The sequence below is a fragment of the Trachurus trachurus genome (assembly GCF_905171665.1).
Source record: "Trachurus trachurus genome assembly, chromosome: 3".
Classification (NCBI taxonomy): Eukaryota; Metazoa; Chordata; class Actinopteri; order Carangiformes; family Carangidae; genus Trachurus; species Trachurus trachurus.
The window spans coordinates 3,616,042-3,634,074 of record NC_139893.1 but is presented as its reverse complement, the minus strand read 5'-3'; the positions used below and the strand labels follow the sequence as shown (position 1 = coordinate 3,634,074).

At 42.3% G+C, this 18,033-nt stretch overlaps 1 protein-coding gene across 2 annotated transcripts in view; it reads right to left on the bottom strand.

Annotated features, from left to right (window-relative positions):
• Positions 1-2,054: 2,054 nt before the first annotated feature.
• mapk6 (mitogen-activated protein kinase 6) overlaps positions 2,055-18,033 on the bottom strand; it is a 31,583-nt gene continuing 15,604 nt past the window's right edge. For both annotated transcript variants that reach the window (XM_083996836.1, XM_083996837.1), the window contains exons 4-9: positions 10,878-11,022; positions 9,314-9,478; positions 8,394-8,589; positions 7,394-7,511; positions 6,385-6,789; positions 2,055-4,614 (exon numbers count right to left, since the gene is read on the bottom strand). In XM_083996836.1, the coding sequence (XP_083852962.1) occupies positions 3,754-4,614; positions 6,385-6,789; positions 7,394-7,511; positions 8,394-8,589; positions 9,314-9,478; positions 10,878-11,022 (1,890 nt within the window). In that variant the 3' untranslated portion in view covers positions 2,055-3,753. The remainder of the gene's footprint in view (positions 4,615-6,384; positions 6,790-7,393; positions 7,512-8,393; positions 8,590-9,313; positions 9,479-10,877; positions 11,023-18,033) is intronic.

The window sequence follows — 18,033 nt, the reverse complement described above, 5'->3', positions numbered from 1 at the left end:
TGCAGATGTAACAATACTCAAGTGTTTTATGTCTAAATATTAGAACCTCCGCTGTAAGCACACTGAGGCCAGTTTGTCCCAGAACACTGTAGAAAGAAATAATTTAGGCCAAATGCTGGAAATTTGACGTCTGCTTTTTGAAAAATTTCAAATCCCTTGTGAAAACACTCCTTCAGTCATGAGAATGAACTGTTTTGGTGCTTGAAATAGGATATGAATACAGTAATAGATACGTGTAGAAAACAAGTCTAAAATGAAATTTTGTAAAATTGTTTTTTGAGCACAAATGTTGTCATTCTGCCGTTCTATTTTCACCAAATGTCTCAAATGTGAGATAAAAGAAGCTGAATATTGACTTCACATTACATATAAAGCTCATAGCTGCACGTGCAGACCTCAGGATGTTTAAATGACTTGAATGAACCCCGGTACCTTTCTGATCATGTGGCCCCCCCACCTAACGGCTGTGGCCCTAAACAACCGCATAGAGGGTTTATGCCAGCGGCCGGCCCTGAACATACACAATAACATATCTAATTTAGATTGTATTTTTCGGACTTTTGTATTACATCGCTTTTTAAATTAATGTTGCACTGTATTTGAACTTTTAACTTATATCTAGGTTGCTCCTTTGTCATGTATATTCATTGTCTAGACATTGCAGGATATATTTTATCATATATTTTCCTCTTTGTATCCTATTTATTTTCTTGTTTTTTTCCTCTGGAGCGGCCTGGCCGAATAATTTCCTTCGGGATGAATAAAGTTCTATCTATCTATCTATAAAAAGCAGATTCATGTCTATTCCACCTAAAGCTAAACAATGAATGAGATCTACACATGCAGAGAATGAATGCACCTTACGTCTAATATTTCTTTTCTGTTTCTGTTTTTATTTTGGGGAACATTTTGTCGACGTAAGTAAGTGTAATTCATGTATAATGAATGTTAAAGGGATAGTTCAACATTTTGGTAAATTGGCATTCACCACGCTATGAGATAATAACACAACGTTACCAGACAGAGTTGTTTTAGAGGGAAATTCATGCAAAACCGCTGATGCGTGTTGCCTTCAGGGACAGTTTTTCATCAAGCAGTCTCTGCATTTACCTCTAAAACAACTCTGTGTGGTAACGTTGTGTTATTATCTCATAGCGTGGTGAATGTGCAGGTCACAACTTGTCCACCAGAGCGTTGTGGAGTTGTTGGATTGTGTATTTGATGAGTTTGATGATGAGGGAAACCAAGAAATCCCATAATGATCCTCCGTAGCGTAGCTCTGAGCAGCTCACAGCTCTGCTCCGCCGTTCTAAAAACAGCTTGCACCGACAATTAAAGGTAACGAACCTACTGCTATGACTATAGGGATTATGGCAATGGGTCGATTTGCCAAAATGTTGAACTATCCCTTTAACATTCATCATACTGTACATGAATTAACACTTACACATTAATTTGCAAGTATTATAAGATTGTTGAAGAGAAGTTTCCAGCTTTGACAGAGCTCTCTTTATTTTAAAAGGTATAAAAACCTAAAAATGAACAAGAGATTAGATCTGACGACAATATTAACATTTATTTATTTACAGTATGACTTTCCTTTCCCGTTTCTGGATAGTTTGTGTTCTATTAAACTGAATTTCTAACCTAACTTTTTTTTTCTCTCAGTCTCAAAGTGCAGCTGTTACGTTAGTTTGGAAATGATTCTTCTTGTGAGAGATTAGGAAACACGTGGGGGGGGGCTGATGGGAAACGAGACGTTCACACGCCTCATTTCTTAACACTCAATGTGTCACTGTTGCATAACGGGCAAGAAAAGAAACTCCTCGTGTGTGTGCGTGCAGTTTTAAACCTTAAAACAGGTGTGTGTTGGTCTGTGTGTGTGTGTGTGTGTGCGGCCACATTTAGCTGCCGATTCGAGCTGCAGCAGTGAAACTGAACCGAGTCGCTCAGTGACATAAAAGTGTCGAGGTTTCTAAAAAACACATGAGGTCAGAGAGACGGAAATAAAATAAAATAAAAAAACAGAAGAGAGAGAAAGACTGAACTCTTTGCCAGTAATTTTTATTTTGAGATATTTTGTAGAACAGGGGAACCAATGATTACAAAAAAAATGTCCATAAGTGTTCTACATGCTACACCTTAAACCTAATTCATCATGCTTGCCTGGAAAAAGTACATAGAAATTTAACAAAAAACGTACAATTAAAACTGATGTACATTATACTCACCATTAACTTACTTCTTTAAATGTACCTTTCTCTTGCTTCCATGCACGCAATTGTTTTGTGTTTTTTTACATTACATTGAGATAAAAAATTAAGACTTTTAGGCGCTTCTTCTTCTTCTTTAATAATAATAAACCATAAAGCAGTTTTTTGTTGTTTTCCACTAAAAACAGAACGCACCTATAAATTAAAAAATAATAATGAATGAACAGAAAGAATGATGATATCCATTGGACAATATTGATGGAAAATGGAAAATAAAAATCCTCAATTTCTTCTTTGAGAACATTAAAAAAAAAAAAAAGAAGATGAATTTGCGGTTCTACCATAAAAACAAAAAAAAAAGGAAACAGTTACACGCCCATAGAGCCGAAATGAAAATGGAAGTCCGTCCAAAAAACAAAACAAAAACAGAACGAAACAAAACGAAAAACTCCTCTTCAGATCTTCAATAATCACATTGAAATAACACATTTTTGATAAAATAAATATCGCAACATCTGCTAGAAATAAATAATAATGATTACTGAAACACCTCACTATGTTAAATGCTAGAGTGAGACAGATTTCATCTTCTACTACGCGACCACCACTTCATTTCATGGTTGTTATGACGATGGTCGTGTGTGTAAAGCACTAGTGCGGCTTCGAGTGTCTCTCGCGGCTGTTACCTTGAGGTAGATAACACATTTACATTAACGCCTACGATAATGGTTGCTGCTGGCATCATGTGTCAGATTTACAGTATGAAAGGGTTCGTCGTTGTCGTTGCTGTCGTTTTTTTTTTTTTCAAGGAAGTTTTTTTGTTTTTTTCTTTGGGGAAAAAAAAAAACAAATGGTATAAAGTCATAATAAAAATAAAAAAACAGAAGGAGAAATAAAAATAAGAATAAGAATAAAAACAAAAAGACATCCCATCCTCCTCCTCCTCTGGTGAAGAAGGCTGATTGAAAGCACTTTAAAAGCCTACAGCATCTTTATCGTCCATCTTCCTCTCCCTCACACCTCATCTTCATCCTCCTCTCCTTTCCTTTCCTTCCCTGTGTCCTTTCCTTCTTTCCTTCCTTCCTTCCTTCCTTCCTAAACTACTTCACTTCTCTCCGTCTCGTCTGCAGAGCTTCGTTGTGCCGGTGACGTTGAGCCAGTTTAGCGATGATGAGGGCGTTAGACATTAAATCCATGAAGGCTCAGAGCGACCAAGACTCTTTCAATATTATAATAATAATACGAATAAGAATAATAATTATAATAATAATAAGAATAACAACAATAAGAATAATAAATCACCCCGCTCAACTCTTTAAAAAAAACATAACTAAACAAAATAATTAAAAGCAACCATAATAAAAAAAGGTATGAAATGATTCAAGTACAATAATATACCATAGTATTATTCTTATTATTATTCTTATTATTATTAAAAAACATAAAAACAGAACGGTCTACTTTCTCGTTGTGAGGGAGGAAACATCTGGTTTTAATTCATTCATTCATTCATTCATTCGTTCGTTGGTTGGTTGGTTAATTAATTAAGATGCTTGAAGATGCTGCTGTAGGTTTTGTGGGCGATCTGCGGCGAGCACTTGACGGCGCACGGCGACGCGAGCGACGCCTGGATGGATTTGAGCGGCGGCGGCAGCAGGTCGTTGTTGTTGTCGTTGGTCGCGAACACGCCGGGCAGCGTCGCCGCCAGAGAGTCAGAGAGCTGCACGTTGAGCACGATCTCCGCGTTCCTGCAGCCCAGGAAGTCGTTGTTACGGTGATCGTTACGGTGACTGTCGTTATGGTGATCGGCCTCGGGCGGCGGTTCCGACGGCTCCGGGTCCGGCTCGGGTCCGGGAACAGTCTCAGTGAGGTCGCTGTCTTCGCGGCGACTGAACAGCCGGTCGAGGTAGCTGGTGTAAGTGCTCTCGATGTCCCAGCACGCCTCGTCGATCAGGCAGCCGCCGCCGTCGCCCGCGCGCTCGCCGGACCCGAAGCTTTCCCACGGCGGCGTCACGGGCCACGAGCCGCCGTTTAACTCCCCAACGCCGCCGCCGCCGCCGCCGCCGAGCTGCGCCAGGTTGACGAGACACTTCTCCTCCTTCTCCTGGCTGATGGACTTGGACATGGAGCCGGACCGCTGCTGCTCCAGCTGCTGCGACACCGACGAGTTGAGCTCGTTGAGGATTCCCACCTCGCTTAGCAACGCTGTCACCGTGGTGACCGCCGCCGCCGTCGTCGTCGTCGTCGCCTCGGGCCGCGGCGGCGGCGGCGGCTCGGGCTGCTGCAGGCTCAGCTTGATGGTGGAGGCGATGAAGGAGTCGAAGTCGAAGCCGGTGTTCTGCTGCTGCTGCTGCTTCTCCTGCTCGCCGTCTTTCTCCTTCTCCTTCTTCTCCTCCTTCTCCTGTGAATCATGAATCAATCAATCAGTTTATTTCGGGCATGTCAATTTAAATCATCATCATCACACTTCATCTTAGTTCAAATAATACAATACACATGGCCGAAAGGGAAAGCGGGAGAAGCAAAAGCTTATCTAGTCCCGCCCCCATTACCCACAGAATAAAAATCTTTATCATAATCTTTTCTTTTTGCTTTTTTTTTTTTTACATTTTGATATAACATTCTTTTACTTATGACATTTTGACATAACATTACAGCAGTAGGTAGTATACAGATCATATCATAATCTTTTAAAAATGAAAATGAAATGAATCATGATCATGTTCTCAAAAATGAATTTGCACTACACGCTGCCTCCCAGAAAGACCAATAGATATGGCAGGTCATTTGTTCCCTCAGCAGTCGTGCTGTTAAATGCTGAGTTGATGTGAATCCTTCGTATTTATATGTATGTATATATATATATATATATATATTATCTCTCATAGAAATACATATACATATATTTTTTACCTCTTATTCTTAACATTGTTACTTATTTATTCTCCTAAGATTGCACTTGATCGTCATTGCCTCGTGTGTTATGAGTTTTATCTATACTTTTAGATATGAGTTACATTTGTACATCCCTACGTTCCATCATGCTACCTCTGCTATGTGTGTTAGTCTGTGTGTGTGTGTGACTGACTGTGTTAGGATGTGTGTGTGACTGACTGTGTGTTAGTCTGTGTGTGTGTGTGTGTGTGACTGACTGTATGTTAGGGATGCACCGATTATTCGGTAACCGAATATATTCGGCCGAATATTGCAAAAAAAGCAACATTCGGCCTTCGGTGGAATGAGCGCAAAGCAAGGCCGAATATTAAAAAAAAAAAAAAAAAAAGTCTGAAAATACGCGATCGCGACGATCGAAACGGCAGCTTAAACCCCATGGAGCTTTATTAGTGACTCCTACTGCTGGAAAAACAACAGTAACAAGAGCAGTGGGGGGGAAGCTGCACAGCGACCGTGCACCGTTGCACGTCGCTCCAAGAGCCCGGTGCCGGTGCGTCCTGTCTGCAGCGGAGACACGGCCACTGAGAGGACTGAGTGAGGGGACCGTTCCTGTAGGAACGCGCCTTTTAATTAATCATTTAAAAATCAAACACCCTGAACAGCATGCTGAGTGTGAGAGGGAGAGACGGCTGCTGCAGTTAAAACCAAAGTTCCTCGTCCCAGCATGTCGCCCACTCCGTCCGTGGCCGACGTCTTTTAAAACTGTGTTTCCCAACCTTGGGGTCGGGACCCCACGTGGGGTCGCCTGAAATTCAAATGAGGTCGCCTGAAATGTCTAGTAGCCTAATTGATGAATTAAAAAAAATCTGACCAAGAAAGGTTAGGAACCACTGTTTTAAAAGACACTTGGGTTTTTTTGGAATGTAGCCTACTTGCATTTATCTTTCAGCACTCACAATGGGCCGATATAGGCCTAAATGAAAAACTTTATATAACTTGTTGTGCTTTTTTGATGAGCAACAGCAACTGGAATATTCAAAAACTGTCAGAATAGTCAATAAACATTTACTTTCTTTGAAAATTAAGTTTAAAAAAATATTTTATTTAAAAACTTTATAACCACTTTCGGTATTCGGTATTATTCGGTTATTCGGCCAAGCGTTTTGACTTTATTCGGTATTCGGCTTCGGCCAAAAAAATGCCATTCGGTGCACCCCTACTGTATGTGTATGGTGGATTGTAGAAACTGAACTGGGATCAATAAAGTCTCCCGTACCTGTACATCCGCCGCCGCCGGAACGCCGACGCCGCGGTCCGCCTCCTTCGCCGCCATCTGCGCCTTCACCAGCCCGTTCTTCTCGCACTTGCTCTTGGCCTTGCGGTCGGCCTTGTCCTTGCTCTGCTGCTCCTTCCAGTTGGACAGGTCGATGATGAGCTTGGGCTCGTAGTAGTGGTTGACCTCGCTGTCGCGCCAGATGAGGTTGTCGAGGTACGACGGCGACACGGCCTTGTAGTTGCACGTGTGGCTGCACTGCAGGTCGCAGTACTTGTTCTCGTGGTGCTCGTCGCTGTCCTCGTCCGTCGTCCACGAGCGCTCCGGCGGGAACAGGCTCGAGTAGTCGAAGGACGGCTCGTCCAGGAACTTCTCCCGGTCGCCGTCGGCGTATTTACGAGGATCCACCTGAACGAACGGGAAACAGCTGTTAGTTTCTACAGTTTCTCTCTGTTGACTTCTCTACACGAGGCTCTAAGCGTGTAGGGATGTCACGGTTATACATTTTCTTGGTACGATTATTGTCAGAGAAATAATCACAGTGTTACGATTATCACTATTATTATGCATTAATTAATTTCACGACTCTATGAATGTGTAAAATCAAATATAGTCAAAATATAATTACATTACTCATCGTTTACACAATATATTTCAAGTATCTATTAATATATGACCAATTATTAACCCTCCAGGGGAAGTGTTTGAAATATTCAGGTCATAAATTGTCTTCTATACCAAATGTTTGCGTTTTTTAATCCTTTTTCATTTTGTTTTTTAATACAAAAGACACACTAACAATGTAACATTAGGTAAATGGACCAGTATCTTTATTTTGGCGCAACATCTGCCGATACGGTTCCTACATAATCTAATTTGGGAAGTGACGGTATTTAGGAATCTTTGCGATTAATTAATTAATTGTGGCGTTTAATACCACGATTAATTGTGAAAACAAGTAATTGTGACATCCCTATAAAAGGTGTGTGAGATAAAACAAACGAGGACGAACCTGAACTTCCTCCTCGTCGGTGACGTCGGACAGCGCCCGCGGGTCGACCTGCACCTCGTCGGGGTCGTGGCCGCTGTGCAGGTGCCAGTCGGCCTCCGACAGCTGGCTCTCGTGATACCTGACGACGGAGGAGGAGGAGAGAGAGTTTCAGTTTTTAACGTTCAGCAGCTTCACACAAGTCACACAAATACATGCTGGGTTACCATGGAGACTGTTTCCTCTTTCTGACTTCAGGTTTTTAACTGTTAACATGTCATCTGATCTGATCTGGTGTTTACAGCCGTGTGAGAGTGTTGTTACCGGGGCCGACCACAACAACCTGGTTCAGACTGAACTTAGATAGAAATGACTCGGCTCGTTTCTCCTCTTTGGTTCGGGTTGGTGATTAACGCTAGTGAGCTGCGCTGGTTTTAATCTCCAGACCCGTCGAGAACTGCGACTGGTCCCAGATCAGATCAGTAGTTGTTCTTTCATTTAAACATTTGAAGAGAAGAAACGTCTCTACACATTTACGTTGACACGGAGCAGAAAGAACAGAACATTTACATGATGTCATTTTACTTTGGATCGGTTTAGGAAAAGGTCGGTAACCTTTTAATTTACAGGCTGTTAATTACATGATAATGTCAAGAAATAGTCTAGAAATAACGGTCAGTTTCGTAGTAACATCATGTTTTTCATGAAGGTAAAAGATTACACGTGCTTTTCATGTTTTTTTTTGGGAAAGGCCTGAATGTTTCTCCACCAAGTCGTTGCAATTGACCGATATTTCTGGACTATTTCTAGACATTATGACACAGTTAGTTGTTATTTCTTGACATTATCACATAATTAACCTGTAAATTAAAGGTTTATTCCACCTGTGTGAAACCAAATGAAACTCCCTTCAGTTTATTCTGATTGAGCCGTTTATATGAAGCATTTTCATTCTAATCTGACTCTGATCTGAATGTTTGTCTCCATGTGTGAACCAGCAGCTCGGTGTCGGTGTCGGTCCTACCTGTCCCAGGTGTGGCTGTGGCTCTGGTCCATCAGCAGGATGTCGTCCACCTCGTCCTCGATGTGGAACGGGTGCAGCGAGATGGGCTCGTCCAGGGGGAAGGAGTAGTCGGCCATGTAGGGGTGAGCCAGCGCCTCCTCGGCCGTCAGGCGATCCATCGGGTTGAAGGTCAGGATCTTCTCCAGGAAATCCAGAGCTGCAGGAGGAAGAGGAGGAGGAGGAGGAAGAGGAAGAGGAGGAGGAGGAGGTGATTATGACATATATACACAGATACAACCTCTGTGTTCATGGTTCTGTGAGTTTTTCCTGAAGGGATGGATGGATGTGATGATGTATAATGCACTCAAATGGCCCACACTCAGTATAAGAAGACATAATCACTGGTTACAGTTCACTTTCAAATGTATACATTGCAATTATCCTGCTTATTTAAAACAATGTTTGATTCCATATTCCACAACATATCAATTACGGCACTCAACTTTACTTCTTCCTTATTCCTACAGTGAACAAAACAATTAGTAAAACAGCATTGATGTTTAAAGCGCCATCAGACTGGAATAATCTTCCTTTAAACATACGCTCATTGACTTATTTTCATTGTTTTAAATATGCCTTCTCTTCTTATTTTGAGTTAAATTGCACATGTTTCAGATGATGTTATATCAATATTATCTGTAACACACTGTAATTTCAATTTGCAATATATTATGTTATTATTATACATTTCTCTTAGTTCTACTAGGCTACTGCTGTGGCCATTTCTGTCTTGTCCCTTTTTTTGGTTGTGATGTATTTTAGGACCCCCTCGAAAACAAGAGGATTCCTCTCAAGGGGTTTATCCTATTAAATAAAATAGTGCAGATGCAGCACCACTGATGGATGGATGATGGATGATGGGATGGATGCGTGCCACTCACCCTGGGGGCTGACGTCGGGCAGCAGCTTGGCCAGCGGCGTGTGCGGCTTGGACATGTCGTTGCGGATGAAGACGGGGATGACGCTGTGCAGCTCCTGTCTGTCCTCCTCCCGCAGCACCGGGATCGACTCCAGGATCAGCTGCATCTGCTCCAGCTCATGAGCTCCTGAAGAAACACAACAACAACAACAGAGAGGAATGAATGAACTGTTAGAAGAGTTACACAACAACACAACGTTTTAACATCTGCACCACCGACCGAGTGAGTTTAGATTTTCTGGCGACGTGCGGTCATGAGAGACAACGACTTCTTAATCTGAAGCCTGTTCCCGGGAATTTTGTTCCATTGATCTTTTTCATTTCTAACTGTGGGTTTAATATGTTTTGTTATAATATTGTTTGTTTTGATATCGTCTACCTGTGTCTTGTTTTGTAGTTGTGAGGTTTTAAAGTCTTACTGTGTCTAGATAGATAGATAGATAGATAGATAGATAGATAGATAGATAGATAGATAGATAGATAGATAGATAGATAGATAGATAGATAGATAGATAGATAGATAGATAGATAGATAGATAGATAGATAGATAGATAGATAGATAGACAGATAGATAGACAGATAGATAGACAGATAGATAGATCTTTATTCATCCCGAAGGAAATTATTCGGCCAGGCCGCTCCAAAAGAAATGAAAAAACTAGAGCAGCAGAGATAAACTAGACTTTAACAATGGAGACACCAGGCAGTTGTTTTTTAGTTTTTAATGCAGACAGTTGATATTATTTATTTAAATAGTATTTTTATTAATCATTTATTTTTGTGGTTGATTGAACAGCATTTCAAAAGTGCAATCTGTGAGACTCTGCTATAGCTGGTGTTTAAATATGTTACATAAATGTCTTATTATAATAAAGACATGATAATGGTAATATAATCTGCTTCATGTGTCTTCTTATTGCTGCATTGGGATTTATATTGTTATTCCAGAAACGTTGAAAGGTCATCGTCTACACAGCACAAACTGACTGAGAAGAACAGGATGACTGTTATATGGTTCTACGACTATGACTGCTATATAACTAGTGATGTCGAAATACAACAGTGAAGCAACTTGTTGGTTTTTGCTAGTAAAAAAAAATCTGTCTGACAAGTAACTTTTTGACCTACTGGCCACTGGGCTAGTAGGTCAAAAAGTTAATTTCAAACCCTGCTTGTGTTGTTCAGCAGCTCAGGACACTTTTAACCCACATGGATTTGTAGAAAAGAGACCAATGAGGAGAGTGGGAGCAGATCTGGGCTTTCTGTTGGACTGGAGATTAATGAAACGTCGAGTCAGCTGCTATTTATTAATGAATTTATCTTAATTCTGTCAATAACTCATCACCGGGCTCAGATTAAACTCATCTCTGTGTGTTGTGTTGTGTTGTGTGTGAAGCAGCTCCACTGTAAACGACGACAGCGACCGACTGCTGTGACTCATGTGTTTTCGAGCCGTAAACGCCGAGTCATCATAAGCTGTGAGACGCTGAGTCAGTGTTTTTTTTTGTTTGTTTGTTTTGTTTACCTGCGAACAGGGTTTTCCCCGTGAGCATCTCGGCGAAGATGCAGCCGGCCGCCCACATGTCGATGGCTTTGGTGTAGTTGTTGGGAGAGAGCAGCAGGCGAGGGGATCGGTACCACTTGGTGACCAGACCTTCAGAGAGGTGACCCTGCAGAGAAACACAGAGAGAACGGAAAATAAATATATAAAATAAAACAAAATACAATACAGGGTTCCCACTCATTTCTTGAAATCATTTTCCAGGACTTTTCCCGGACATTTTCAGCGGCTCCATGTTATTCTACATCCTGTGTCCCATTCATGCTCTGGAGAAGTCTTCTTTTCGACAGTTGGACCAGTTTATTTTGTACAGTTTTTGTTTCTCTGTTTCTTCCTCTCCCAGCTCCAGAAGTTGGTTTTAAAGATGTGCAATCTGTGGCTCTAAGTTCTGCATTAATCTCTTACAGTAACATGCTTAGAAACTCCTATGAATTTATCATAGAACACCACAAACATGGAAACACATTGAAAACAATCCTTAGTGAGGTCTGAAAACAGCAAACAGAGCTCTGGTAGCTGATGTGGTAAATCATTTTCTAGGACAACTGAAGCTTTTCCGGGATCCATGTGTTTTCCATGACTGGAAAATTGGTCAACCATTTTCCAGGTATTCAAGGTTTGGGGTTGGAACCCTGAAAATAAAATAAAACACCTGTTGGATTCATTCACAGCTTCACTGAAGAGACTTTACTTCACTTCCATCTTCTACCCCAGTGATTCCCAACAATGAAAACTTTATTCATTTATTCCCAACATGATAAATAAATATTCCCAGTTATTTCATAAACTCTTTACTAAAAATGGTCCGTGTGTGCATCACAACCAGTTCCCTCAGAAGAAAACAACCTGTCACACAACTCTGTATCGATGCTAAAACGGCGAATCTGTGTCAAGGTTTTTATAGTTTAATAATTGTCCATGGTTTTTTATTTCAGTTTAGTTTTAGTGAGTTCAACAAGTGATGAAGCAGTTTTAGTAATATTTCCTGGGTAACCCAGCATGAGACTCTGTTATCGTTTTATTGTTTTAACATCGTTATCGTTTTATTGTGTTTTATGTCTTATGTTCTATTTTTACTCATGTACAGCACTTTGACTTTAAAGTGCTTCATAAAGTTGAGTTGGTTTTGTGCCGATGCTACAGTTCTGCGGCGACACATTAACATTTGGCTTCGACAAACTCAAAAACAGCCAGAAAACTAAACTAAAAAACGCAGGAGAATGTGTCTAAAATGTCTTTGTAACAGATTAAAAGAGAAAAATAAAACCACTTTCACTTCATAATCATTTGTGTTGTGTTTTATCTACGACAAACTCAAAAACAGCCAGAAAACTAAACTAAAAACACTGGAGAATGTGTCTAAAATGTCTTTGTAACAGATTAGAGGGAGAAATTAAAACCACTTTCACTTCATAATCATCAGTTTGTGTTGTGTTTTATCTACGACCACGTTTCGAGAATCATCATCATCAGTGAGTCCGGACAGGAACAGACCGGTTTCTGCCTCCTGGTCCGGCACTAAACTCCTTGACGACGGACCGGCTCCGACCCGCGGTCACGTACGCCAACACAGACAAAGACGAGGCGATAGATAAAAGAGGGGGAGAGAACGGGGGAGACAGACACGTGCGGCCGTGTCAGCAGTCTGAGAGCAGCAGGATAATCCCCTGATGCCGCCGCCGCTTCACACGGGCACAAAGCAAAGCAAACCGACCTGTGGGAGAGAGTGTGTGTTTGTTTTGTGTTGGTTGGTACACACACACACACACACAGGGGAGGGGGGAGGGGGAGGCAGGGGGGTGAAACAACTCCTCTCCATGCTGTCGTAGTTTGCATTGAGACCAGATCGGTCACCGAGCAGCAGCAGCAGCTTCTGTTTCTGCCCTAATTTAGCTGCGAGTGTCTGATGTCACTCACACGCCACCGCCGCCGCCGCTCTGCTCTGCACGCCTCGTCTCAATAGGACTATAAATGACACGCCATGTGGACTCACACACTCTCACACACACACACACACACACACACACCTGGCACCTTCTCCTTCAGGTGACCAGTTAATCCGCTGGTCAGAGTGAAGCTCATAATGAGGTCGAGGACGATCAGACGGTCACCATTGTGACAACAATATGATGATGTGTTGTGATATATTAAGAAACATTATCAAGTTATTTTTTATCCCCCGAGAGTCTATTTTTAGAAAAACTCTCCTAATCTAGTTTATATTTCACAGCTGCTACATGATAATCATGATAAATACAGTTGGAGGAATAAACTTCTGCTTAGAAATAATGAAAATGCTGCAGGAAGCAACAGGTAAACTTGAAGATATAACCTGTTTTATTAATAAAAAGCCGTTGTTCGCTGCAAATATAAAAAAAAATAATCCAAATATCAACACAGAAAACAGATATTTCAGTGTGTTCGTGTTATTTTCTTGCAGCTTCTCTGGTGTTGAAGAAGAAGCAGCTTGTGAATGATTTGACCTGTGAGGATGTGGTGACGGTGGAGAAACATGCAGCCGGCGTTACAACACACACACACAGACACACACAGACACACACACACACAGACAGACGGGGTCAGATATGAAATGGTCGACGTCGTTGCACAAGAACTGAATCCTGAACTCTGGACCTGAAGGAGACGATTAGAGAAATTTGCCTTCGAGCCGAAGCCGTAAAGTTCAGACTACACACTTTCACTGAGTGTGTCTAAGTGGGACACACACGCACACACACACACACACACACACGCACAGACGCACACTGTGGCATTAAAGCATCAGACATCCCAGCTCCACTGCAGCAGTGGGTGAATAACTGAACCACCTGATCTGAATTAGAGCACGCTGACATTTAATGAGTCATTACAGCTCCTCTATAATATGTGTGCTAATGTGTGTGTGTGTGTGTGTGTGTGTGTGGTAATGTGTGTGTGTGTGTGTGTGTGTGTGTGTGTGTGTGTGTGTGTGGTAATGTGTGTGTGTGTGTGGTAATGTGTGTGCGTGTGTGTTCGTCATCAGTGCTGCAACCTTTAGCAGCTCACACCACATGTCAGTGAAGGTGGACGCTGAGAGATGAGGTCATCGTCATCTCCAGCTGGTGAACCTGCGTGTCTGGGGATGAAGACGACGACTGGAGCGACACACACACACACAGAAACACACACACACACACACTACCACACACACAGAAACACACACTCTACACTGAATTATTTCATGGATAAAAAGCCTTCATCTCTATAAATAGAGATAACACATCGGACATATGAAGCTAATTAATGTGGATAAACAATTAAACCGCCTCTATAATTTAAACCTGACAGATTAATAAACACCGTGTTCATATTTATTATTATCATTTATATATTTCTGATTGTTCATTTGCATGTTCTGTTGTCTTCTTTGTATGACATTATACAGTATTATTGTTAAAGGGACATTGTGTAGGAATTCCTCCCATCTAGCGTTGTGTTTGTATATCGCAAGCAACTCAATCATATTTTTCATGCTGCATTCACCTGAAATTGGGCAGACAGCAGATGGACGACAGCCGCTGCACGTAACGGCATAAACAAGCCTCTATGTAAACAAGTGGTCCGTCAGCACGAGGCAAAACAATAATACACGTGACAATATGTTGTCATGGCGATGTGGTATTGTTTTACCGGCTTTCTCTGGACTTCTGTGACTAAAATGACATCTGGTTTGTTAGCGACGGCCGTCTGCCTGACTGCAGGTGAATGCAGCATCAGTGTAACGCTCCATTCCTCCTCACTGCGTTACCGCGGTGACTTTTCACAGACGCCACCTCCACCTGACATGGCAGGCAGCTTGTTTATGCCGTTACGTGCAGCGGCTGTCTGCCCAATTTCACGTGAATGCAGCATGAAAAATGCGCGAGCGGAAATAATGAAAGTAATGGCAAACAAACACTGCATATCTCCTAAATCAGGCAGGTTTCCAGGATGCCAAGTAGCCTACTCATTTTAATGTAACAGTTGCCGATGAGAACCGGTGTCAAAAAGGGAAAAAAAAAATCGATCACGGACTTTCATGATCGATTACCATGGCAACGAACGAAGCTTCGAATTTTTTGGGTCAGCCCTAGTCAATTCCTACACAATGTACCTTTGACTATACGTACGGTAACTTATCAAATTGTTCCTTTTACTTATATATTTTTAACCGTGCAAACATATAAATCTAAAATCTAAAATCTAAAAAACACGGTCATCAGGTCCTGATACTTGTTAAATAAAAACTAAAAACAGAAAGCAGCTCTGAAACTCATCCGGCCTCGTCTCCTCCTCTGTTTCTTTAGTTGGATTCTGTGCGGTCTGGAGCCAGACGGGCTTGTTGCTGGCTGAATAATTGGGTCAAATGTGTGTGTGTGTGCGCTGTTGCTGCAGTTGTGGTTTGGAGCTGTGTGAGAGTGTGTGGAAGTGTGTGAGTCTGTGTGAAGTGTGTGCGAGTCTGTGTGAGTGTGAGAGTCTAACCTCGGTGAACCCCCTCGTTATAACATTCCTGAAAACTTCCCCGTCATTATCTCTGCAGCATCTCAAATTACAGACTTTTTTTACACTGAAACCACAGCGAAGCTAAAGATCCACCAGTCGGCCCAGTTTCTATTTATTTATTTAACTTTAACAGTTTCTATTAGTGCCGCTCTTCATGCCAACAACCAATAGCATCATTATATGAGTCCGTCTCGGCCAGAAATCTTCAATCTAGTACTTTGTCTTTTGGATAAACAGATCAAACCCTGCTGGACCTCAACCCATGTTTTTTTGTTTTTGCCTTTCCAGTCTCTGCACTAAAAATATATTTAAAAAAATATCTATAAATAAAGAGTTTAAATTGTTGACGTGTTGTGTTCGCCCTCGGCTCAGCAGCAGATGTGATCTCACTCAGCCTCGGCACATTAAAATTAAAACGTGTCACTCTATCCTGGAGGAGTTTATACGGAGCGGACGACGACGGCCTCTCCGTTTAAAAAAACAAAAACAGCTCAGCCACTTAGCTAATAGAATAACCCTTCATGTGGTTTTCTTTCTTTCTTTCTTTCTGTGTGTCGTTGTTAACTGGAAGAAGGTTAAAGTAAAAAGCGGACATGGGCACACAGGCCTCAGATTGACTCCCACAGTTAAAGACAAAGAGCTGGCTGAGAGGAGCAGAGAGGAGGAGGAGGAGGAGGAAAAAGAAAGAGGTTGGATGAGTGCACGTGAATTCTTGTCATTCTTGATCCAGGGCCACCACCACCATGAAGGGGCCGGCCTTAAAACTAAAAGGAGATAAATCCCATGCAGCATTAACACGAAGAAGCCTGAGGGGAATCGAGGAGGAGGAGAACGAGGAGGAGGAGGTGTCGTGTTTTTCAACAGAGTAAAAAACACAGAAGGAGGAAAAAGGTGAAACAACAACAACGACCGCTAAACGCCGCCACAGAAACCGAGGTTCAACTGGCAAAGAGCGGCGCGTCTTTATTTAGAAACACGACTCTATTCAGATAACATGAACTCAGCCACCCAGCTGCTCCTCCCCCTCCTCCTCCTCCTCCCCTAAAGCCTCATAAACCCAGAGGGCAGTGGGGACTGAGATTTAGAGATTCTGCCCTCGGTGACTTTGTCCAAAAGTCTCTGAGTGTTGAGTTCATCCTGCCTGTCACACGTCAGCGTCACGTCATTATTAAAAGGGACAGTCCAACATTTAGTCAGATTCTCCTCTCACCATAATAACCTCCTATAGTCACAGCAGTAGGTTCATCATCACCTTTAAAAAAAAAATCCCCCATCTAGCGGTGCGGTTGCATATCTGAACGTATTCTTGATGTTGCATTCAGGTGAAATCGGGCAGACGTCAGACAGACAACAGACGCTGCATGTAACAGGATAAACAAGCGTCTATGTAAACAAGTGGTCCGACTCCGCCAGCACGAGGCAAAACAATACAGGCAATGTGACAATATGTTGTCATGGTGATGTGGTATTGTTTTACCGTCTTTCTCTGGTGGAGTAAAATGACATCCGGTTGGTTTGCCGACGGCCGTCTGCCTGACTGCACCTGAATGCAACACCAGTGCCTCCGTCCTTCCTCACACTACACAGTGGTGACAGTTTTAACAGGCCGAGCCCACAGCTCCGCTCGGTTTCCGTGGTTACCTACGGTCACGCTGACACTGAACATAAAAAAAAATGGCGATGCAACATGGCCGCCTCGGTTTCGGTGCGTCGCCCACTTATGTATTTGTAACGACTTGTAACAACTCATTCTAAGGAACCAGAAAGCTTTACTTTGTATGCAGCTGTGATTCACCTTCAGTGAAATACGGATTTATGAAAGACAGATTTGATTTTTGCTAATAAAAAGCCAAATAAGTTACATACTGGGGCTTTAATTATCGGTGCATGTTGTTTTGAGATTGGCGGGGCAGAGACGTGAGCTGCTCAGTGAACACAATGGAGGTGAACGGTCCAGGTCCCCTATCCCTCATCAAACCCATCAAATACACAATCCAACAACTCCACAACGCTCTGGTGGACAAGTTGGGACCTGCACGTAGTCGGAGCCGTCAATTTCGCTTTTAGAACAGAATAGTTAATTAACCGATAGTTAAAGGTGACGATGAACCTACTGCTGTGACTAGAGGGGTTATTATGGTGAGAGGAGGATCTGACTAAATGTTGAACTGTCCCTTTAAAAACTCACACAGACACCATCAGATGGGACGATGCCCATTGTACCATCACTGACCAGACAAAACCAGCAACACTGTTTGTAAAAGGAGAGGAGAGGAGCATCAGAGCGACGGCAGCGTCTGTAGCAGCAGTCGCCTGCAACACAACACACACACACACTGATAGACACACACACACACACACACACACACAGACACACACAGACACACACACTGACAGACACACACACGGACACCAGCCAGACAAGCAGCTTTTCAATAGCCACTTGCCAGCAGCAGCATGTTGTTGTTTCCCATCAGCAAAAACTGCTCATACAGAAGGAAAAAGGGGCCACGTGGTGAACTGATGGACAGGAGGAGGAAGAGGAGGAGGAGATTCCTCAGACATTCAGATCATACACGACATTCAAACGACTCTTATC